General features: G+C 38.6%; 1 protein-coding gene across 2 annotated transcripts in view; it reads left to right on the top strand.

Moving 5' to 3' along the window:
- Positions 1-25,094, top strand: part of LOC110459139 — a 44,247-nt gene that overhangs the window by 8,058 nt on the left and 11,095 nt on the right. The window contains exons 3-14 of one of the 2 annotated variants that reach the window (XM_021511241.1): positions 3,277-7,197; positions 7,962-8,078; positions 8,329-9,987; positions 11,503-11,817; positions 12,062-12,132; positions 13,157-13,399; positions 20,329-20,550; positions 21,340-21,367; positions 22,521-22,571; positions 23,503-23,715; positions 24,319-24,364; positions 24,811-25,010. In XM_021511241.1, coding sequence (XP_021366916.1) covers positions 3,277-7,197; positions 7,962-8,078; positions 8,329-9,987; positions 11,503-11,817; positions 12,062-12,132; positions 13,157-13,399; positions 20,329-20,550; positions 21,340-21,367; positions 22,521-22,571; positions 23,503-23,715; positions 24,319-24,364; positions 24,811-25,010 — 7,086 coding nt within the window. The remainder of the gene's footprint in view (positions 1-3,276; positions 7,198-7,961; positions 8,079-8,328; positions 9,988-11,502; positions 11,818-12,061; positions 12,133-13,156; positions 13,400-20,328; positions 20,551-21,339; positions 21,368-22,520; positions 22,572-23,502; positions 23,716-24,318; positions 24,365-24,810; positions 25,011-25,094) is intronic. The other variant, XM_021511242.1, reaches the window with a different exon arrangement.

Here is a 25,094-nt window from a genome sequence, read left to right as displayed (position 1 = left end):
AATAGCAACATTGACCACGAAAGTGTAATTCTGAAATACAAAATAGTTTGTGCCATTAAACACAGTAAATGAATGGCAAAGTCACGGTCACCAACAAAAAAACGGTGGCAATAAACACATTTATATCATGTCACTCAACCTGCTTCCAACATATCAATACCCTTCCTAGGGTCTGAAGGGTGTATCATGCTTCCGCTTGTGGTGCTCTTGTTTTCCATGTTAAGTCTTTTTTTAAATTTGGTTACAATTTTTTTTTTAAATGTGTCCAAAGGGTTATAGATATATGACTCAAACGTCCAATGCAATTTGATGCTAGAAAACATATATATATATAACAGACAAATAATATTCTGCCCCAGCAGTACTTATGATTAACTTGACTTAAAATTAAACACTTTATATTTAAATTGAATTCAAAACTATCTATTGAAGGCTTGATCTGAGTTACTGATGAAGAATTATAATGAGCAAAAGTTTGCGACAATAAAAGTACTTAACTTTATATGCTGTAAATATACTTGTATAATTAGCGCATTAATGCACATGTGTGACTTCATGACTTACCGCTACAGTAGGAATACAGTTACAATGTAGTATACCCCCTAAAAACGAAGTCAGTGGGGTGGTATACTGTTGTCTGTCTGTCTGTCTGTCTGTCTGTCTGTCTGTCTGTCTGTCTGTCAATTTCAGTCTGTCTGTCTGTCTGTAGACACAATATTGTCAGAACATTTACTACTGTTTTCATGTGAAATTCATGAAACTTACCTAACTGAGGCAGACAACCCACTGTAAAGTTGTGCACCTGCGATTAAATTTTAATCTGGCAGTTTTTAGCTCACCTGGTCTGAAGGACCATGGTGAGCTTATGCCATACCACAGCTTCTGTCAACCGTCCGCCCGTCCGTCAACTTTTCTTTTAAAACGCTACTAGTCCTGAACGCGGCCAATTAAATTTTGACTAAATTTGGCCTGGGGCATCCTTAGGCCAAAGGGACTCAACTTTGTGTAAATGGTGGGTGTGGCCCCCCCTGGGGGCTGAGGGGCGAGGCCCAATAGGGAAATAAAGCAAATTCTTTAAAATCCTTCTTTCTCTGTAGGAATGAAAGGATTTGTTCCATAATTAGTCTGAAGCATCCTTGGGTGGAAGAAAACCAATTTTATATAAACCAAGGGTCTGGCCCCCCAGGGGCGGGGCCAAATAGGGGAAACATAGCAATTTCTTAAAAATTCTTCTTATTCCGTAGGAATGAAAGGATTTGTTCCATATTTGGTGTGAAGTATCATTGGGTAAAGGAGAACCGATATTGTATAAACGGTGGGTCTGACCCCCCTGGGGGCTGAGGGGTGAGGCCCAATAGGAAAAATATAGCAAATTCTTTAAAATCCTTCTTCTTCTGTAGGTATGAAAGGATTTGTTCCATATTTGGTCTGAAGTATCGTTGGGTGAAGGGAAATCAATTTTGTATTTAAACCGTGGGTCTGGCCCCCCAGGGTTCTGAGGGGCAGGGCCCAATAGGGGAAACATAGCAAATTCTTCAAAATCCATCCTGTTCTATAGGAATGAAAGGATTTGGTCTATATTTGGTGTGGAACATCCTTGGGTAAAGGGGAACCAATTTTGTATAAACGGTGGGTGTGGCCCCCCTTCGGACCTGAGGGGCGGGGCCCAATAGGGGAAATAGAGTTAAAACCTTTATAATCCTTCTTCTACCACAGGGATTAAAGGATTTTATCCTAATTTAGTCTGGAGCAATTCCTTGGGCCAAGGGGACTCAATTTTGTAAAATGGGTGGGTATGACCCCCCTATAGGGACATAGGGGTTGGGCTTTGTTTGAAGTTTGTTTTTGCCCTATCTCAAGTACTGGATGGATCTTTCTGAAATTTCATATGTACTTACAGCACCTAGCATGGAGTGCTATATTTTCACTTCATACCAAATATTTTAAACATATTCAGGTGAGCGATACAGGCCCTCTGGGCCTCTTGTTATGGTAGTTATGCCACGTTTTGTTAAAATTTGCCAAAAATTTGTTAGGGCATCTCTTTTATACTATTTTATTTAGAGCAGTTAAATTTAGTATGCAATTACATCTTGGGATGTCTGAGTGTACTTAGATGATTATGACCTATGGCTTGAATGTCCTTTGACCTCAATCTGTAAAATAAAATATGTTTGGGGCATATTGCCTTAACTATATCTTACCTGGGGAAACATAACTTGGTTTGCATGTACATCTTCTGACAGAAGTGTCAAGTTTAAAATGAAGGTCACTGTAACCTGTGCTTTGACCTTTGACCTTTGACCTCTAGCTTAAAAATATCGTTTGGGGCATATCTTCTATACTATTTTACCTGAAATAGCAGAATTTAGTATGCAAGTACATCTTGGGATGTCAGGTGTCAAATACAAAAAGTGGGTGACTGTGACTTGTGCTTTGACCTTTGACCTTATCCTTTGCAAAATTTTATCTTCTATACTATTTCACATGGAATAACCAGATTTGATGTTCATATATATATTAGAGTACAGTGCAGAGTACCAGATGTATGCTACTGTGACCTACAGATGTATATTCTGAGATAGGTGTACAAAGAAATATTAACCATTGTATGGCATTGCCGCTATATAATCCAACCAAATTCAGCTGGCATTTATATAGGCTATGAATGCCATGGGCTGATTGTTGACGTCATTATTATTATGACGTCATAGTTGTTACGTTCGATACCACTAACTTTCCCTGGGCGATGGCTGTTCTATTCATTGAACAAGCATACATTTTACGTACGTTATTTGAACTAAATGCTGAATAATAAGTGTAATGGAATTTTTTATGAGATAAACAGATTCAAAAATTGTAAATATAAGTTTTGAACTGCTTTCAGTCGGCATTCATAGGTTACATGAAATCCAACTGGACAATGGTAAATCCAACATGAAGCGTCCTTCATTGAATTTGCCTTTGTCCAGTTGGATGCCAACTGAACGCAGTTCAATGTTAAACCATTACCTGTGGGGGACTATGGATTGTCGTCTTGCAAGGGCTTTGCCTTGTTCATTTAAAGATGTTCTTTTAAGAACTATTTCTGTAGGTATTAGCGCAGGCGTGGGTGAAAGTGTTGCCATTCTGGGGATAGCTATAGTTTTATGTTAAGTACTTGTCATAATTAAGTACTTTTAAAATTGCAAAGAAAGTGCCGAATTGTGATAAATGTGAAAGTATGTACTGTACTGTACATTCAACGAGTAAACTGTTTCCTGATTTCTATAACAGGTGGCGGGGAAGCTGACTCCCAGTTTGAGGTATCCCACTCTCCTCCTGTACATTGTGATGAAGATAATCCAAAATCAAGCCTTGATTTCTCCATGATCAGCAGTGGAAGTTCAAGTTTTGAAATCTTAACGACCAGCACAACTGCGAGTATGGAGATTCAACCTCAGGATTTTGATACACAGAAATCTCAAGTGTCTGACCAAAGTGGGTTGGAAAATGAAGATTTGGAAAAGCTGAAAGATGTGACGGACAAAGAATCTTGTAAAACTTTGTCAGAATCTGTGGGAGCAAATCTAGTAAAGGATGAAGAGGATGAAGAACCATCTCAGATAAAGCATGTATCATTAGACGGAAGTTTAGTTGTTCTTAGCCAAGATGATATTCATAATTCAGTGTCTGAAGTGGGAGAAAGTACTGAAATTGAGAACAAACATGGTTTGTCAGAAAACAAAACAACATCTGAGATGAACGATGAGGATGGCCATCTCGCTGACGAGATGGAAACAAGAGAGAGATCACTTGGTGAAAGTCTTGTTGTGCTTGGACCCGAAGACTTTGACAACTCCTTGTCGTCAGAGGTCAACCCCCAGCATATCACTGACAGAATGATCGCTGGTCTGGTAAATTCCACAGACGATCTGTCACATGGTGAGGATGAACATCTGAAAAATGTTGAAAAGACATCAGAATTGACACGGAGCGGAAATCAGGAGGAGTCTATCATAATGAAAGAAAAAACAGAAACACCTCCAATGAAAGATGATTTCATTGATGTAAAAGACAAAAAGTTGGATGTGTCCATAGTTGATATTCCTTATACCGAATCAACGGATACAGCAAGACCGGATTCAACACAGCACCAGAATGGAGAGATCAATGGGCAAAAAGACAGTTTGAGAAAACAAGGTAAAAATGGTGAATTTGACAAGGACGATTGCAAAAGAGTAGACTCTCATATTGTTACTGCTAAGGACGAGGAAGATGGCGAAAATACCGTACCTTCGGTGTCAAAGAAAGAGGATTCAGTTTCACCTGTAACAGACAGCACACTACCAGAGAAGCTTGACAACGCAATTCCTGAGTGTGGACCGCAAGATAACAGCTTGATCGGACTGGAACCACCGGGTGAAATTGCAGTTACAGTTGAGGTCAGCACGTCTGACGTTTCCACTTCTTACAGCCAGGAAGTCAGGACAAACATTGACAGTAATGTACAACAAATCCACATTCCCGAACACATGAACAAACCAGAAAGTATAGAAGAAAAAAGTAAGGATTCATCCTTGAGTGAGAGTTTGGTAGTGATAGAAAGGGATGAAGTAGTAAATGCTTTACAAGAAGAGGCATCTGAAAGGGACCCGTTCGGTGCCGACCAAGAAGATGATTCAAAAGAGCATTCATATACATCAACAGGAGAGTTGAATTTAATTCCAGTGAAAGAAGGAAGATTAGACACCATTGAGAGCGGCTCTTCTGAATCCAAATACAAGAGAACAGGTAAAACAGATGGTCAACCACCAGTAGAACTGACACACAAAGTTATCGGGAGTATATTAGAATCTATGCCCAGCCTTCAGATGCTCGACATGAACGAACAAGCTTCCGGTGGATATCATCGCAATGATGTGGAAGATGACAAAGATGCGTTGGAACTTTCTGTAAACGCTGGCAATTATCAACGTAACAAAAGGTTTGAGGGATCAGGTTACTCAACAGACAGCTTTTGCGTTTTATCTGATTCAATGTCAGAAAGTTTCCAAAATTCTGAGACAAAAGTAAAAGAATTACAGTCGAACTTCATCTTCACTGGTGCGGATCTACCGGTAGTAGAAAACTTTGTTGGTGTCGAGGGAGTTAGTGGAGGAGATGATGCAATCGGTTTACATTACACAAATGACACCAGAAACATGGCCGAAAAGGATGCAGGAAACACGACCGAAAATGAAAATGATCCACTGAATATCCAATGCGATTATATCGCTGGAAAAACAAATGAAACTGAAGGGTACCTGATGGATCCACATAGACTTCCTCTGGCGAATAATCCTCAAACGAAAGATGGAACAAAACAAGGCACAATATCGAGTTATGGTGCATCATTGGACAGAATGGCAAAAGTATCAACAAAGTCTGAAAACGAGGAAGAAAATGACTCTTCCGATGATGAAGAGAATGTCGCAGGACGGATATTGTATGAGACAAGTGAATCCGATTACCCCAACGACATTATTGAAAAGGAAAGAAGCTTCGACTACCAATTTCCGTCATTGTCTTCTGTAGGTTATGTTTCGGTAAGCAGTTTTGAGGTCAAAGATGGAAAAGGCGCATCAAAATATTTAGAAAGTTCATTCCAAGGAGCTAGTGAGGAATCTATGGAGCATTCAACAAATGAATCAAAAGCTGACTCCGACAAATCTGGCAGAAACACTGTGTCTACCTTGGATGTAAATGGACAGGTGATGAAAAGGGAATCTGGGTTAGGAAGGGAAGAAAACGAGTTATCCGGATTAGAAGATGCCAGCCAAATATGTAGATCATCCAGCTTACAAGATCATGGGGATTTGGAGGTAGATTTAGAGGCTGATGGGCAGGACGAAAACGACTTTTCCGATGATGAAGAGAATGTCGCAGGACGGAAATTGTATGAGACAAGTGAATCTGATTACCCCAACGACATTATTGAAAAGAGAGGAAGAAGTTTTGACTACCAACTTCCGTCATTGTCCTCCGTAGGTAATGTTTCGATAAGCAGTTTTGAGGTCATATATGGAAAAGGCGGATCAAAATATTTAGAAAGTTCATTCCAAGGAGCTAGTGAGGAATCTATGGAGCATTCAACAAATGAATCAAAAGCTGACTCCGACAAATCTGGCAGAAACACTGTGTCTACCTTGGATGTAAATGGGCAGCTGATGAAAGGAGATGAACAGAAAAACGTAAAGGAATCTGGGTTAGGAAGGGAAGAAAACGAGTCATCCGGATTCAAAGATGCAAGCCAAATATGTAGATCACCCAGCTTACAAGATCATGGGGATTTCGAGGTACATGTAGAGGCTGATAGGCAGGAAGAAAATGACATGACAGCGTCTGTACCAGCCAATGAGCATGATGATGAACCAAATGCTAGTACTTTTAGGACAGAGAAACTTCAACTACTCCAACAAAACGATCCAAATCGTACCGAAAAAGTTGCAGCAAACCTAGAGCGCGAAAACATGTTAGATGGTATGAAGAAAGCCGATGAAGGAATTCTTGACGTAAGTCATCACCAAAGCGGAGAGGAAAAAGAAAAGGAAGAAGAAGCAAGCATGATGCAAGGTTTTCCTGCAGAACATCATGACAAAGAAAACAATCCTGAGGCAAGGATAGTACTGAAGGAATCGGTACTGACAAAATACAGACCCAGACATTCGACAGATGCAACAAACTACACTGTTGATGAACCTGTTGAGACAGGCTATGTACCATTGTCTTTAAATCATAAAAATGGTGAAGAAGACAAAGTTGAATTAACAAAGGACCTTACTTCACTGGAAGACCTTGATTTGTTGAAAGCCGCGCAAGACCAAGCAATGGTTAGCGAAGCTCGTAAAAACTTAACAGATGAGCGAACCGCACTTTACGAGCAGCATGATACAAAGTCTGATGCGGGACAAATAGCAGCAACACCTGACACAAGTGAACTAGAAGCGTGGAATAATTTAGATACCCCAAAGGAACAAGACCTGATTAACCATGAGTTAAATGGACCTAATATAATTTTCCAGAACGCATCGTCATCAGAGGCAGACAAAGAAAATGACGTCATTCACCAGGGGGAAGAGCCTGGCTATATGAACAGAAAGGCTTATAATGACGAAACTGGAACACCAAGTATGGAAAGTAACCAGGAAAACCAGCAAATTCAACCATCAGCTTCTGGTAAGTGTTATATGGGGTGTGTCTGTTATTGTAAAAAAAGGTCTTACATTCGGTACTATGTACATGTACTCCTTATCAGTTGAAGTACAACAAAGGTATACATTCTTTAGGTTTACAGTCATACATTTACCAGAACAGACCTTAAACTGTATCGTGAAAAGAGCCAAAGTTAGGAAAACCAAGTAATGGAACAGGATTGGGTCAATCATCATGACGAGATGGTTCAGTTAGTTAGAGCATCTGTCAAAAGTTTTGGGGCCCGGGCTTCGAATCCTGGTCTGACCATTTCTTTTTTCCAACCCTTTTTCAAAAAAAAATAATAATAATAATAATGGCTAAATAAATCTGTAGTGATTTGTAAGTTGAACGTAGAACACACTAACACAGTCAGGTTACTGCACCTTTAGAATTAAGTAATAGATACAGTATGCCAGAATTTGATGAATTACACTGCATCATACAGATGTAAGGTAGGTATGGGTGTATGCAAATTAATTTATCGTGTTATATATTTAATTATCATTATCATCTGCCAACTAAAAATAAATTATGTTTTATAAAGGTGCGGTCATTCCCTTTTGGGAACATTAGTATTGGAGAAATGGGAAATATTTGATATTGATTTTTACATTATGCGTTTTCCTGATGCTGAATTAAAAAAGATGGTGTTTTGTCTGTGAAGTATTTTGGAAATGAAAACTTCATTTGCATTCTTCATCATTTGACCTGTTAACCTGTACATACCTGTTAACGTCTTTATACAGAACTCAAGGAGCAAACCTATGATCAGGAAGAGGAGGAAGATGATACCACTCTGACGATGGAATCAACAGAGAACGCTTCTCAAGCTCAATCAGAAAATGAGATGGAAACAGAAGCAGGTAAGTTTTAACAAACAGATTTTATATTAAACAAGGGGCCTTAACTCTCCTTTGAGGTTCATAGCTTAATTAAGTGGCAAAAGGATGACCAGACATTTATCATTGCAAATTATTGTCACACCAATCAGGCTGTTCTGTTTCTACAAAGATATCTCAACCTCATTTCAGAAAATAGCCAGGTGAAAAATAGCTAGCTCTTTAATTGGCCTCTTGATTTTCCAGTGATTTCAGCATCATTATCATGTTGTAGGGAAAGAAGCAGAAAACAACAAGGCAACACTTGAATGGTACAATGAGCCTGTCTCAATATATGTCTTACGGGAATGGGTAGAGTACGAAGACCAGAAACACAAAGTGCGAAAGGACCAACAACCCATTACAAAAGATTGGATTACTATTGAAAAAGTGAAATTTTTGTTCCTCAACTTTCGTTTGTCCGAACTCTTAAAAACTAAACTTCCCAGTGACACTTCTGTCTCATATGATGACTTAAGACGACACATGCACATTTCAAACAACGGACCGCCGTTCAGGTCAGACGAAGAATATCGCAAATGGTGGCTGGAAACAATACAGGGAGTATTTCTAACAGTTGACACAATATCAGCATATTTGTGCAACCTGGACAACATAACAAGGGAGGCATCTATTGAATCTTTCAAAAAATTACCTTATGCAAATGTCAGAGTCATACCCACAGAGATTCCTGAAACGTTCCTGGTTTTAGGAACTGCAAATGTCGGAAGCATATTGTACAACATTCAAAGTCTCGATGACCATCACCAGCTAGTGAAAAAAAAATGCATGACAGAGGTAAGGGTAAATCGAATGTCTGAGCAGTGGACACGATGGTGCAGGCATCTCGCAGAAGATGAAGACAGGTTAGAGGAGGCTGGTATCCTTGACATCTTCACAAATGAGGATGATGGTCACTGTTACGTCAACGTTGAAAAGCACAACCAGCTGGACATAGAGAATGTCCTTGAAAGGTCATCTCAACAGTCAACAACCACTCTTGAAGATGGAGAGTACAAGCTGTTGTCACGGGGCGATGTAAAGAAATACATAGATGATAACAAGCTGAGTGACATCACTAATCACTGGAGGGTGAGGGAAGATATGAATTCTCACAAGCTGATTGTACTAGCTGATAACCGGGAGATTGCTGAGGAGGTGACCATTTTGATCAAGTCCAGTGTGAAGAGAATTGACCTCAAGAGACAGGGAACAGAACATCATAAAAAGCTTCAAGTGATTGCAAGGCAGTGTGGAGGGAAACTATACTGGTTGGCTGATGAGGCAACACGAATGATAAATGTTTTTATCACCGATGACATTTTAGAACAAGTTCAAGGAGCTATCGAAGAATTATTGGGTGGAAGGAAATCGGCATCAATCAAGGGGAAAGCTGTTACAAAAAATGTCCATTTAGATGAATATGACCGAATCAAATTCTTGGACAAATATGTGAGAGATAGCATTTTGCAACTGAGAAATGCTTTGAAAGTGACTGTGTCATTCCAAAATATTGCCCCTGACCAGACTATCATCAAAATAAGCGGAGAGGAAGAGTGCGTACAAGCAGCGCATACCGAAATACAGACCATGGTGGATGACATCAAGTCATTTCAGCATCCGAATGTGGAATTATTTGTCCCAGACATTCTTATAGACAAGGTCAGGGACCTCGAAAACGTGAACAGATGTGTGATCGCCACCCACTTTGCAGACACTGATGAGTCGGATGATGAACAGTTGACCTTTGACAATTTCACCAACAGAAAGACTGTCATTCCAACAAAATGGTGGACTTGTGGACAGGCTAGGATAGGGCTTGCCATGGGCCCAGTGAGCAGTGTGGAGGCGAACACTATTGTAAACATGATGCCGAGGCAATCACAAACTGCAGGTATGGTTCAGGTATTAGTCATTTGCTTCTCAGTTAGTCATTTTCAAAACCATGCTTCTTTTAGTTCTCGATTTTATTAAAAACTATCATATCACTCAAATATTATGAAAATGTGAATTTATTTCTTTTCTTAATTTGCAAGATTTGATAGAGTAGAAAATAATTTGAAGTATTTGCAGATTTTCACTACTATATGATGATATGTTATTGTTTTCTTGAGAATATCTTATTCATTTAAAACGGCTTTTTTTAATGTTGATTTTAGAGTAATCATGATAAATACCGCATAGAACTGATTAAAGAAATAAGCTGTCAGTACTGTAAAACATCGCACCCAACAAGTAAAACCTATCAGTGCAGGAACATTAAAGCTGACAGTGCAAGTTAAAAAGCTTCCAATTGAGATTTTTTTTTTTTTTTTTTTTTTTTTTTTTTTTTTTTTTTTTNTTTTGAGATCTTTTCCACCTCTTCCAACTATCGTTTCTAAGGAAGTGCTGACATTTTATTTTATCCTTGCTTGGTAACGAGTATGTGTCTCGCTGGGTATAAAAAGCGCATTACCTGTCAAACTGGTTATCATTCTACAACTGACCGTCTTGCGATTTAATGCACCCTGCACCCTGATTGGCAACCAATATCAAAAATCAAAAGCACTCACCTACAGACTTTGAAAAACTGCCATGCTGGTTGTTACTTATGGCAGATTCTCGAAAATTGTGTATCCAAAATAAAAGGTACATTATTGAAAATACTTCTAAAATCCCATACATATCATCGGTCTTTCACGTGTATAGAACTGCACCAACACACGAAAACTTAATTATGAACTCGTTAGTCTTCGTCGTTTAGACGCTTTACTAGTAAAACACGTGCACAATGCGACAATCCCAGGTGTGAAGTCAAAAATGTGAAATTTAATAATTGAACCGTTCTCATTTAAATGATGTGAATTAATATTGTTTTCACACCGGAGGTTATAACTAGTCGGATATCTAAAAGGTAGGCATTATCGTTCGTCTTACATGTTTGTTTGCTTCTTTCAGGGCCAATTTGTTTGGAGGGGGCAGGGGCAGAGATTGTGCATTATTTATTTTAATTGGCCGTATTGTACTACTATGCCCACTTTTCTTAGATAATGCGATCTTTATTATGTTCCATTTCAATTTTATTCAACTGATCTGATACAAACTGTCAGTAAACAAATCGTGAATGTGTACTATATTATACATAGTATACAATGTAGTAGCGTCACCTTGCGCACAATTGAACAAATGATAACTGGTTTGACTGGTAATGCCCTTTTATACCCAGCGAGACACGTATTCGTTACCACGCAAGGACAAACTAAAATGTTTATTTAAAAAAAAATATATAATCTCATTTGAAAGCTTTATAACATTTATTGTCAGTTTTAATATGACCTGTTTGCTTTATGGTAATGATGAGGATAAAATTTAACAAATATTTGTTGATAATATAATTATTGATAAGATGTATACACTGCAATGATTTCAGAATCCACCTGGAAACCAACCATTTTCGTTCCACATGCTGACGAAGGGAAGGCAAAACATGACTTGTCTGCCTCTTTCAAGCTTTTGTTTGAACAGTTGTCAAGAAAGGGAGATAACTCAGTTGCTATTGATCTACGTCACTGCTGTGATTGGTCATTTCAAAAGTTCCTCAAAGTGACATTACAGGCCATAAAGGAGCTTTGGAGCCCTTCTGGACCAGATCTTGGTGCGATGGACATTGTACTGGCTGTTCCAACTGACGAGGTATTCCAATCGGCCAGTGCAACGATCATTCCGGTTTTTCAAGAGCCTTTGGGTATGTGTAATATATGTCAAGTGTTTGTTTTACTGTTAGTAAAGCATAATTTTCTGCAAGATAGTATCGTTGTGAGTTGTTTTCAGTTATGAAAATGTAACACTAAGTGGTTTTTTCCACATAAGGCTAACATAATCAAGTTTCATGTTACTTCTATTGAAAATGATAAAGAAAATGAAATGGAATTCAGTTTAGATATTCATTTTGTGTAGAATTTGAATTTGTTGTGCATTTATTTGTGTAGGTTTACCAATGAGGATGGTGCAAGATCGTCCACAAGTTTTGGTGATAAAAGGCGATATCACAAAAGAACAGGTATGCCTGTATAATAGTGGGACAAAGAAAGAGTGTTTTGTATATTTTTCTCAAGTTCTGCCTGGCCCCAAAGTGTTGAATTTGTTTCAAATCTAAAATGATCATCCGTCCTCTGAGAGAAGAGATAGTATAAGCTAATTTTGAATGCGATGTGCATTTTTAAAACGATTACATTTTCCACTCATTCCACTCATGCTCATTGAGTATCAATGTAATTGTAAACGTCAATAACAAATCTCGGATGACCTCCTCCATATGTATGCAGTAGAGGCAAGGTTCATGTAACTGCAATTATTTCTGATCCAAAACATGCATAATGGTCTAAGCCTGCCAATATCTGTCTATGATAGTGTATATATATGCTGAAATAAATGTATTTGTACATTTACTTGTATGTGCGTGTAAGTGTGTATGAGGTGTGTGAGATGTTTCCTTCATGAGTTACTTCCCCTTAGCCTTGTGTTAATATGAATTATTTTGTGTTAATTTTTTCATTTGCAACATGTGTAAAATATTATGTCTCCTTGTTTATTCAACTTTGGCCATTTGACGGAGAGAATTTATATAGGCTTTGCCTGTTATTCAATCCAATTGATTACGACATCTTGTCAATAAAATTTGATAAAGTTTTAAAAACGCCCAGCAAAAATTCTGTTAAAAAAACACCATATTTAGTATTAAGTGAAATGTTTCTCATTACACTAAGTTTGGCATACACTGTCAGTCGACAGTAAATGAATTTGTTCAACCATAACATCAATATAAATTTAGTTGTGGTTGGTTGATGCAGTGAATAGAGCACTTGCCTTTCAACAAGGCGGCGGTGGTTTGATTCCTCGATCGGACGTGAAAGGGTATAGGGTCACTTGTCGAACCATGTGGGTTTTCTCCGGGTACTCCAGTTTCCTCCCACATTAAGACCCGTGCGCACTAACATCCGGGCCAACAAGAGTGATTAATATAAGTTCATATAACATGTTATATAATTGTTGTAAAAAAAATATGAGTTTCTTTTCTTTTCCAGACTGATGTCATTGTGAACACTGCTCAAAAAGATTTAGACCTTTCCCATGGTGCTGTTTCTAAAGCGTTGGCCAGTAGAGCAGGGTCACAATTACAACGGGAGTGTAAGAAAAGTTATCCAAAAGGCCTGAGGTTTGGTCAACTGGCTATAACTGGCGGACACATGCTTGATTGCCAACACATATTCCATGGTGCTTTTGACTTATGGCCATGGAACAAACGCGATCAAAAACAGGCAAAAGAGGTTAGTTTTAATTCTATTTAACAGCAGATGTTATTAGATATATTAAACATTACAATATAGGGTTTTTATATACAGGCCTCAGACTACAGTGAATCCCGGTATTTGTTCACTCAAAGATTTTTATTTTGAGCTCACCAGGTCCAAAGGAACAAGGTGAGCTTATGCCATACCGTGGCGTCCATCTTCCGTCCGTCGTCTGTCCGTCCTCTTGTACATCAACAATTTCTTCAAACGACTTCTCCTTCTTAACCACTGATTAGAATTTTAGCTAAATTTAACTGGAAGCATCCTTAGGTGGTGGGGATTCAAAACTGTACAAATGGTGTGGCTGAACCCCCAGGGGGCTGAGGGGTGGGTCCAAAAGTGGGCAATTTGGCTATATTGCTATAAAAGACTAATAATATATAGAACTATGCACTGGATATCAATCATAATTGGTCAGAAGCATTCATGGGAGACAGGGATACAAAATTGTACAAATGGTGGATCTGACCCCCTTGGCTAAGGGGTGGAGCCGAAAAAAGTTTATTACTTAGAAAGTGTTGAGATCCCCACCCTATAACCATATATACAATTGCTGAGTATAAAGAGAAGAATGCACATATGCTTCCAGGATGGTTCTGGAGTCTGGCCCCTCCCTTGGAGACATAGTCCTTGGGTCATAAATTTGAAACGGTTGAGATCCCCACCCAAAACTATGCATACAAATGCTGGGCATAAAGAGACGAATGCAATAATGATATTAGAACAGACCCTGGGGTCTGGCCAAACCCCTAGGGACTTAGTTCCTGACTCATAGCTAGGAAACCATTGAGATCCCCACCCTATAACCATTATATACAATTGCTGAGACGAATGCACATATGCTTCCAGGATGGCCCCGGGATCTGCCCCACCCATGGAGACTTAACCCCGGGGTAATAACTTTGAAACGGTTGAGATCCCCACCCTAAAACTGTATATACAAATGTTGGGCATAAAGAGACGAATGCAGTCATGATATTAAAATTGACCCCGGGGTCTTGCCATGACCCTAGGGACCTAGTTTCTGAGTCACAGCTTGAAAATTTTGAGATCTCAACCCTATAACCAAATATACAATTGCTGAGACAAATGCACATATGCTTCTAGGATGGCCCAGGATCTGTCCCACCCTTGGACACTTAACCCCTTGGTCATAACCTTGAAACAGTTGAAATCCCCACCCCAAAACTATATATACAAATGTTGGACATAAAGAGACGAATGCAGTGATGATGTTAGAGTAGACCCTGAGGTCTGGCCAAATCAGGAGGGACCTAGTTTCTGAGTCACAGCTTGAAAACAGTTGAGATCCCCACCCTTTAACCAAATATACAATTGCTGAGTATAAAGAGACAAATGTACATACATGTATGCTTCCAGGATGGCCCTGGGGTCTGCCCCACCTTTTGACTTAACCCCCTCGGTGATAACTTTGAATTGATACTGGGGTCAGACCATCTGGCCGCAACCCTAGTGACCTACTTTCTAAGTCACAGATTGGAAACAGTTGAGATCCATAACCCATAACCATACATAAACTTGCTGGGCATGAACAATCTTATACAGATATGCTACAAAGATTTGCCTTTAGGTCTGGCCCATTGGATCCCTTGGATCTTATTTGGATAATATTTTGCCATGGTTGCTTAGATATCCAGGTGAGCCTCTTGTTAATATTCCCCAATCCAAAACTGTCAGACACAAAAGAAACCCAATCCAATACTGGCAGACACAAAAGTAACACAATCCAATACTGGCAGACACAAAAAGTAACCCAGTAACCCAATCCAAAACTGTCAGACACAAAAGTAACCCAATCCAATACTGTCAGACACAAAAGTAACCCAATCCAATACTGTCAGACACAAAAGTAACCCAATCCAAAACTGTCAGACACAAAAGAAACCCAATCCAATAATGGCAGACACAAAAGAAACCCAATCCAATACTGGCAGACACAAAAGTAACCCAGTAACACAATCCAAAACTGGCAGACACAAAAGTAACCCAATCCAAAACTGGCAGACACAAAAGTAATCAAACACTGTTGATTTAAAGTAACCCAATCCAATACTGGCAGACACAAAAATAACCCAATCCAATACTGGCAGACACAAAAGTAATCAAACACTGTTGATTTAAAGTAACCCAATCCAATACTGGCAGACACAAAAATAACCCAATCCAATACTGGCAGACACAAAAGTAATCAAACACTGTTGATTAAAAGTAACCCAATCCAATACTGGCAGACACAATAGTAACCCAATACAATACTGGCAGTCACAAAAGTAGCCCAATCCAATACTGGCAGACACACAAGTAACCCAATCCGATACTGGCAGACACAAAAATAACCCAATCCAATACTGGCAGACACAAAAGTAACACAATCCAATACTGGCAGACACAAAAAGTAACCCAGTAACCCAATCCAAAACTGTCAGACACATAAGTAACCCAATCCAATACTGGCAGACACAAAAGTAATCAAACACTGTTGATTTAAAGTAACCCAATCCAATACTGGCAGACACAAAAGTAATCAAACACTGTTGATTTAAAGTAACCCAATCCAATACTGGCAGACACAAAAATAACCCAATCCAATACTGGCAGACACAAAAGTAACCAAATCCAATACTGTCAGACACAAAAGTAACCCAATCCAATACTGTCAGACACAAAAGTAACCCAATCCAATACTGTCAGACACAAAAGTAACCCAATCCAATACTGTCAGACACAAAAGTAACCCAATCCAAAACTGTCAGACACAAAAGTGACCCAATCCAATACTGGCAGACACAATAGTAACCCAATACAATACTGGCAGTCACAAAAGTAGCCCAATCCAATACTGGCAGACACAAAAAGTAACCCAGTAACCCAAACCAAAACTGTCAGACACGAAAGTAACCCAATCCAATACTGGCAGACACAAAAGTAACCCAATCCAATACTGGCAGACACTAAAAGTAACCCAGTAACCCAAACCAAAACTGTCAGACACAAAAGTAACCCAATCCAATACTGGCAGACACAAAAGTAACCCAATCCAATACTGGCAGACACAAAAGTAACCCAATCCAATACTGGCAGACACAAAAGTAACCCAATCCAATACTGGCAGACACAAAAGTAACCCAATCCAATACTGGCAGACACAAAAGTAACCCAATCCAATACTGGCAGACACAAAAGTAACCCAATCCAATACTGGCAGACACAAAAGTAACCCAATCCAATACTGGCAGACACAAAAGTAACCCAATCCAATACTGGCAGACACAAAAGTAACCCAATCCAATACTGGCAGACACAAAAGTAACCCAATCCAATACTGGCAGACACAAAAGTAACCCAATCCAATACTGGCAGACACAAAAGTAACCCAATCCAATACTGGCAGACACAAAAGTAACCCAATCCAATACTGGCAGACACAAAAGTAACCCAATCCAATACTGGCAGACACAAAAGTAACCCAATCCAATACTGGCAGACACAAAAGTAACCCAATCCAATACTGGCAGACACAAAAGTAACCCAATCCAATACTGGCAGACACAAAAGTAACCCAATCCAATACTGGCAGACACAAAAGTAACCCAATCCAATACTGGCAGACACAAAAGTAACCCAATCCAATACTGGCAGACACAAAAGTAACCCAATCCAATACTGGCAGACACAAAAGTAACCCAATCCAATACTGGCAGACACAAAAGTAACCCAATCCAATACTGGCAGACACAAAAGTAACCCAATCCAATACTGGCAGACACAAAAGTAACCCAATCCAATACTGGCAGACACAAAAGTAACCCAATCCAATACTGGCAGACACAAAAGTAACCCAATCCAATACTGGCAGACACAAAAGTAACCCAATCCAATACTGGCAGACACAAAAGTAACCCAATCCAATACTGGCAGACACAAAAGTAACCCAATCCAATACTGGCAGACACAAAAGTAACCCAATCCAATACTGGCAGACACAAAAGTAACCCAATCCAATACTGGCAGACACAAAAGTAACCCAATCCAATACTGGCAGACACAAAAGTAACCCAATCCAATACTGGCAGACACAAAAGTAACCCAATCCAATACTGGCAGACACAAAAGTAACCCAATCCAATACTGGCAGACACAAAAGTAACCCAATCCAATACTGGCAGACACAAAAGTAACCCAATCCAATACTGGCAGACACAAAAGTAACCCAATCCAATACTGGCAGACACAAAAGTAACCCAATCCAATACTGGCAGACACAAAAGTAACCCAATCCAATACTGGCAGACACAAAAGTAACCCAATCCAATACTGGCAGACACAAAAGTAACCCAATCCAATACTGGCAGACACAAAAGTAACCCAATCCAATACTGGCAGACACAAAAGTAACCCAATCCAATACTGGCAGACACAAAAGTAACCCAATCCAATACTGGCAGACACAAAAGTAACCCAATCCAATACTGGCAGACACAAAAGTAACCCAATCCAATACTGGCAGACACAAAAGTAACCCAATCCAATACTGGCAGACACAAAAGTAACCCAATCCAATACTGGCAGACACAAAAGTAACCCAATCCAATACTGGCAGACACAAAAGTAACCCAATCCAATACTGGCAGACACAAAAGTAACCCAATCCAATACTGGCAGACACAAAAGTAACCCAATCCAATACTGGCAGACACAAAAGTAACCCAATCCAATACTGGCAGACACAAAAGTAACCCAATCCAATACTGGCAGACACAAAAGTAACCCAATCCAATACTGGCAGACACAAAAGTAACCCAATCCAATACTGGCAGACACAAAAGTAACCCAATCCAATACTGGCAGACACAAAAGTAACCCAATCCAATACTGGCAGACACAAAAGTAACCCAATCCAATACTGGCAGACACAAAAGTAACCCAATCCAATACTGGCAGACACAAAAGTAACCCAATCCAATACTGGCAGACACAAAAGTAACCCAATCCAATACTGGCAGACACAAAAGTAACCCAATCCAATACTGGCAGACACAAAAGTAACCCAATCCAATACTGGCAGACACAAAAGTAACCCAATCCAATACTGGCAGACACAAAAGTAACCCAATCCAATACTGGCAGACACAAAAGTAACCCAATCCAATACTGGCAGACACAAAAGTAACCCAATCCAATACTGGCAGACACAAAAGTAACCCAATCCAATACTGGCAGACACAAAAGTAACCCAATCCAATACTGGCAGACACAAAAGTAACCCAATCCAATACTGGCAGACACAAAAGTAACCCAATCCAATACTGGCAGACACAAAAGTAACCCAATCCAATACTGGCAGACACAAAAGTAACCCAATCCAATACTGGCAGACACAAAAGTAACCCAATCCAATACTGGCAGACACAAAAGTAACCCAATCCAATACTGGCAGACACAAAAGTAACCCAATCCAATACTGGCAGACACAAAAGTAACCCAATCCAATACTGGCAGACACAAAAGTAACCCAATCCAATACTGGCAGACACAAAAGTAACCCAATCCAATACTGGCAGACACAAAAGTAACCCAATCCAATACTGGCAGACACAAAAGTAACCCAATCCAATACTGGCAGACACAAAAGTAACCCAATCCAATACTGGCAGACACAAAAGTAACCCAATCCAATACTGGCAGACACAAAAGTAACCCAATCCAATACTGGCAGACACAAAAGTAACCCAATCCAATACTGGCAGACACAAAAGTAACCCAATCCAATACTGGCAGACACAAAAGTAACCCAATCCAATACTGGCAGACACAAAAGTAACCCAATCCAATACTGGCAGACACAAAAGTAACCCAATCCAATACTGGCAGACACAAAAGTAACCCAATCCAATACTGGCAGACACAAAAGTAACCCAATCCAATACTGGCAGACACAAAAGTAACCCAATCCAATACTGGCAGACACAAAAGTAACCCAATCCAATACTGGCAGACACAAAAGTAACCCAATCCAATACTGGCAGACACAAAAGTAACCCAATCCAATACTGGCAGACACAAAAGTAACCCAATCCAATACTGGCAGACACAAAAGTAACCCAATCCAATACTGGCAGACACAAAAGTAACCCAATCCAATACTGGCAGACACAAAAGTAACCCAATCCAATACTGGCAGACACAAAAGTAACCCAATCCAATACTGGCAGACACAAAAGTAACCCAATCCAATACTGGCAGACACAAAAGTAACCCAATCCAATACTGGCAGACACAAAAGTAACCCAATCCAATACTGGCAGACACAAAAGTAACCCAATCCAATACTGGCAGACACAAAAGTAACCCAATCCAATACTGGCAGACACAAAAGTAACCCAATCCAATACTGGCAGACACAAAAGTAACCCAATCCAATACTGGCAGACACAAAAGTAACCCAATCCAATACTGGCAGACACAAAAGTAACCCAATCCAATACTGGCAGACACAAAAGTAACCCAATCCAATACTGGCAGACACAAAAGTAACCCAATCCAATACTGGCAGACACAAAAGTAACCCAATCCAATACTGGCAGACACAAAAGTAACCCAATCCAATACTGGCAGACACAAAAGTAACCCAATCCAATACTGGCAGACACAAAAGTAACCCAATCCAATACTGGCAGACACAAAAGTAGCCCAATCCAATACTGGCAGACACACAAGTAACCCAATTCAATACTGGCAGACACACAAGTAACCCAATCCAAAACTGGCAGACACAAAAGTAACCCAATCCAATACTGGCAGACACAAACGTTACCAAACACCGGTGGACACAAACTAAGCTGCAAAAACATTGTAGCTTGATGTTTGTTGTGTATTTTTTTCAGATCCTAGGGAAGTTTGTGACAGAATGCCTTGAAAAAGCAGATGAATTACGCATGTCGTCAATATCGTTTCCTGCCGTTGGGACGGGTAACTTGGGCTATCCTGCCTCTGTGGTTGCAGAGGAGATGCTGAAGAGAATTTGGTGTTTCATGAAGAATTCTAAACTAAGTTATCTGAAGAAAGTCAGAATAGTCATCTATCCTACCGACAAATCAACTTTTAAAGTAAGATACCATCATTTTAGCATTTTATTTTTTGTCCGGGGATCTTATCCTACATTTTTTGACAGATTTCTTTGAAACTTATTAGGCTTAATAATCATGATATGTTGTTGTGTTTCCTTGAAAAGAATTTTGATTCAACAATTTTTGCAATAGTTCTTGCCCATTGTTTATTTCAGTATTTGATTTTTTGTCCGGAGATTTTCTCCTACATATTTTATAGCATGTCAGCTAACCACTCTTAGAATGATGCAGATCTTATTTCAGTGTAAGAAGGTATATAACACAATATGGCATTCGACGGGCGTATATTGTTCTGCCCCGCGGTACTCTTGTTAGTTGTAAGATACTGTCCATTATGCAGGAAAATAATCGTATTGATAATTATAACATAGCAGTACGTTGCACTAATTCTTGCGGTAAGATAGTGCCAATTTAGCTACAAGATACTCCACTTAGCAGTAACATCATATCAGCTTAGCGGTAGATCTATACTACCCTAAGAAGATGTTACGACTGAAACAGTACGAGCAAAGCAAATTATGATTTCGTATAATTCCTTCTGATTCTTATATTTAATTGTTTTGATGAAAATCATTTGGTACGGAAAATAACTGGAGTTTAATCATTTTCTTCAAAGTAGGTTATATTGGTTTCTGGAGAATTTCACCGAAATTTTCTTTGTCTTTCTCACATTATAATTAGTTTTATAATATCGATCTTTTCAGTTATTAACTTTATATAGATAAATAGATAAATAACAAATACAATTATATTACTTCGTTGTTTCAGAAATTCATGGAAGAAAATTCAGATGCAGGTATGGATAGTTTCTTTGATTATTCGTGCTGTTTAACAGGGAAAAAATCTTTTTTTTTGTGTATTACTGTTATTATTAATTTTTGACGGAATTCCAGGCTCCTGTGCCCATACTTACGAAAACGTGTTCATGCTCAAGTAAGAATTCTGTGCTTAAGCCAACATTTTTCTAACTCGCCTAAATCACGTAATTTGGTAATGAAAGTTAAGTGTAGACATTGAAAACATAATTCAGCTAGAAGTCTCTACAAAACTATTTTTCATAACATTGACAAAATGTTATTTTTATATTAAATTTACCAAAAAGGAGCTTGGGCACTAAATCTGATATTGAGCATGAGAACCGTTTCATGAATACGGGCCCTGGTTTAACGGGTTGTGAATGACTAACCATGGATATTTTAAAATCTACATGATTTGTTGACTCCGTGACAACCGATGCGGTCATGAGGTAAATGACTTTGCGTTACCACTATGTAAAAAACGAAGATCATTTTACTGAAACATACTGTAGGTTTGATATTTTCATGCAGAACTTTGCAAAGATAATATATTAATTGGCAATCGCTTAATTCAGTTTACATATATCAATATATACAAGTGAATTTATCAAACCTTTGAGGTAAATTTCTTAAAGAAAATGTACATCTTAATATGATTCATGTGTGATTTGATATTCATGAGATGATGACAATGTCTAATGTTTTCACAATGAATGACTTTCCTCTGGTTCCGTTTTTTTGCATCCTACATGTACATCTACTTAAACAAAGACAAAATAAGGTGTTGTAGAAAGATTACGGATAATGCACCTGAACCCTTGTTTTCACATTTCTGTCCAAATTTAAGTTATGTCAATATTGGTCAATATTTCATTTTTACCTATTAGCATCTTTATTGACTCGGTATTTAATGTAAACGTGATTGAATTAATCTCAACTAATCAGATTGCAGGATTCTCACATACGATATAATTATCGATTTTCTTTAGTTTTCTCCACAGAAAATTACCATTTTTCTTCAACTTCATGTATACAAAAAAGCTAAACTTTGTAAAATTTCTTTTGCTAATTGTGAAAAGCTAGATTGTGACCAAAACAGGTTTGACATTCATTTCAATTCATAAAATCATGGTATAAAATTAAAACTTCCAGTTGATGGATCCTCCGTTGACCCGGAACCAAAGAGTCGGCTTGCCACGATCAGTAAGACAAAATTATACTACAATATCACATATTTCTTTAATTGTAAATTCATGAACCATGTACAAAACAATCTGATGGCAAGTCAATTTTACAACCGCTTCTTTCTTTCTGCTCTCTTGCTTGGAATATCTTATCATTCTTATAATTTAAACACATGTATATACTCCATGAACTTCGCCTCTTTTTATGCCGCTAGACTTAGTTTCAATGGAAAATGAATAGAAGGACATTCCAGAAACAAGTTACATATTACCAGGGAGGCACTATTCTGTGACCAACCACACTCATTTAAGACTCAATCACCTGACGTTATCAGTTATAAGTGCCTCAATGACACAATGCATAAAATTAAAAACACTGGAAATACAAAGAAGAAAATAATATTGAAAATTGTACAAGTTGGTACATTAAAGTACACATTTGTGCGCCCTAGGATATGGCCATTTCGTCAAAGTAGTTGATTGTTTCTGTGGTATGCAGTAGCTTTGAAATCCTCAACAAGGATGTGAGATTATAAGACCCTTTCATGCCAAGGGGTGCAGCACAGGGAAATTCCAACCGAGGGGTTTTCAAATAATGTTAAACCCGAGGCTTTGCAAGAATAAGCTCAGAAACCATGAAAATGTGTGCTGGCTACCATTTTGAAAATATCAGCTTTTCCCATGAGCGTTTTTGAAGAAAACGCATATGTCCACGAGATAACCCATATCCTATATTTACAAACATAGTTTGCAAAGAGAAAATAATTTCATTTTTCTCACTTGTACGGTCAATATATTGTAGAGGGCATCGGACTTTTCCGAATTCGTGACGACGCGTCAGTGTTGAGGAATTGTGACGTCACATCACATGAAACGGGCTGTAAGATGGGTTGAAAGATAGAAAAACTAGTAAAATCACTCTTATTTATCGTCGGGTTTTGATGTTATAGGAAAACAAGATAGACACCAACATAAAGTCCACTTTAGAGTCGCATGCAGTGCGGCTGATCAGATGATTCTGGTGAGAAAAATTGATGCTATCCTGAGTGATGCACTACCTAAACTAGCTTCAAGCCATGACAAATATTACTATGCTACCGATGATCTGGAGCCTGAATCATCACAAAGAAGAAGAACCGAAGCTAGTTCCCAGAGATCTGGCGGTGAGATTTATTTTCGTTAATAGGTTTCTTGCGCTTTCCCTGTGAAAGCAGTCTGATATACGTTTGTTTTAGTGTAAAGATTGCAAACTGAAAGAATTGAAACTTCAAGCAAATTTGTTGAGAATTGTTGAATGGTGTTGTGAATTTGTCGAAAATTTATTCGTACAGAAATGAAAAATGGCACCAAATCAATTATGGAGTTAAAACGCCATAGGTCAAGGTCAAGGTCACAGTATCCTGGTGTGCCCAAATCATTTTTGGACCAATTGATTTTGAGTCAAAATAGTCAAAACATTATTCAACACTTGTTTCCGGACTGTAAGTGATGCATTTTTTTCAAAATCTGGAAAATGACATTGTCGTTTACAAAACAATTTTGTCACAAATTGGTTTATGAGGAACCTATCAGGGAGTTGTGTTAAAAAGCCCACTGCCTTATTAGTTATCCTGATGTTGCTGTTCTCGTTCCTATTAAAATACGGTTGATTATTGATACTGGAACGAAATTTGAACAGTTGGTGAAATCTGTAAAATTTGTGTGACATGTGTACAAATATATTTTGAATTTTTCATCAGATGTTGCCTTTGTTCCCTATTTTGTAGACGAGCCCAATGAAGATTTGGATGCAACCCTCAAAGGCAACAGAAGGTATTTGAAACGATATTTATGGTTTTACCGACACAGCTGTTTCGTCATTAACCCTAACTATATTGTTAGTCACGTACAGCAGTAATTTCATCCTATTCTGATGATATGTGTCGTCTTACTGTGTTGGATATACTCACAACGCATAATATCATTTAACTATAATTCAGTTCCTCAATTAATGTCCTAAACAATTTTTTGTATTGTTTAATTGTTATTAACGTACTCAGAAAAAAAAATAACAACATCGGATCCTTCGTAATTTCTTAGGTATTGTTCCATAATTTTTGTTTAAGTATATATAGATATACAGCGTACATCTGTATTTCCTTTTTTTCCTTTTAGAGCGTTCTAACGTATTTCTTGGTTTCCTATATATTGAACAAAGCGAATGTTAAATAAACAAAAATCTTCAATTGAAATCTTCAATTTTGTGGAAATATTTTCAGCGAAACAGCAGCCCTACATTATGTGAACGTGACTTCAGATGTAGGGTGTTGTGTCATCGTGCGAGGCGCACACACAACATTGGACAGAACAGTTGTGTGGAACTGGCTAGAAAGCGATGTTGGAGTCACACCAGTCGGCATAGCATGGCCGTATAGATACAACGTCTGTGAGGCGCTTGTCACCTGTGCAAGTACATCAGGTATATATTTTTCTGACATTCTAGGGCGCAAAGTTAAGAAAAGAACCTGGACTTTTGTATTCCTCAGTAGTATAAATTTGGGTA

This window comes from Mizuhopecten yessoensis, unplaced genomic scaffold, assembly GCF_002113885.1.
Source record: "Mizuhopecten yessoensis strain PY_sf001 unplaced genomic scaffold, ASM211388v2 scaffold9977, whole genome shotgun sequence".
Classification (NCBI taxonomy): Eukaryota; Metazoa; Mollusca; class Bivalvia; order Pectinida; family Pectinidae; genus Mizuhopecten; species Mizuhopecten yessoensis.
Note: the sequence above shows the minus strand (reverse complement) of the source record. Positions and strands in the feature narration are given on the sequence as shown.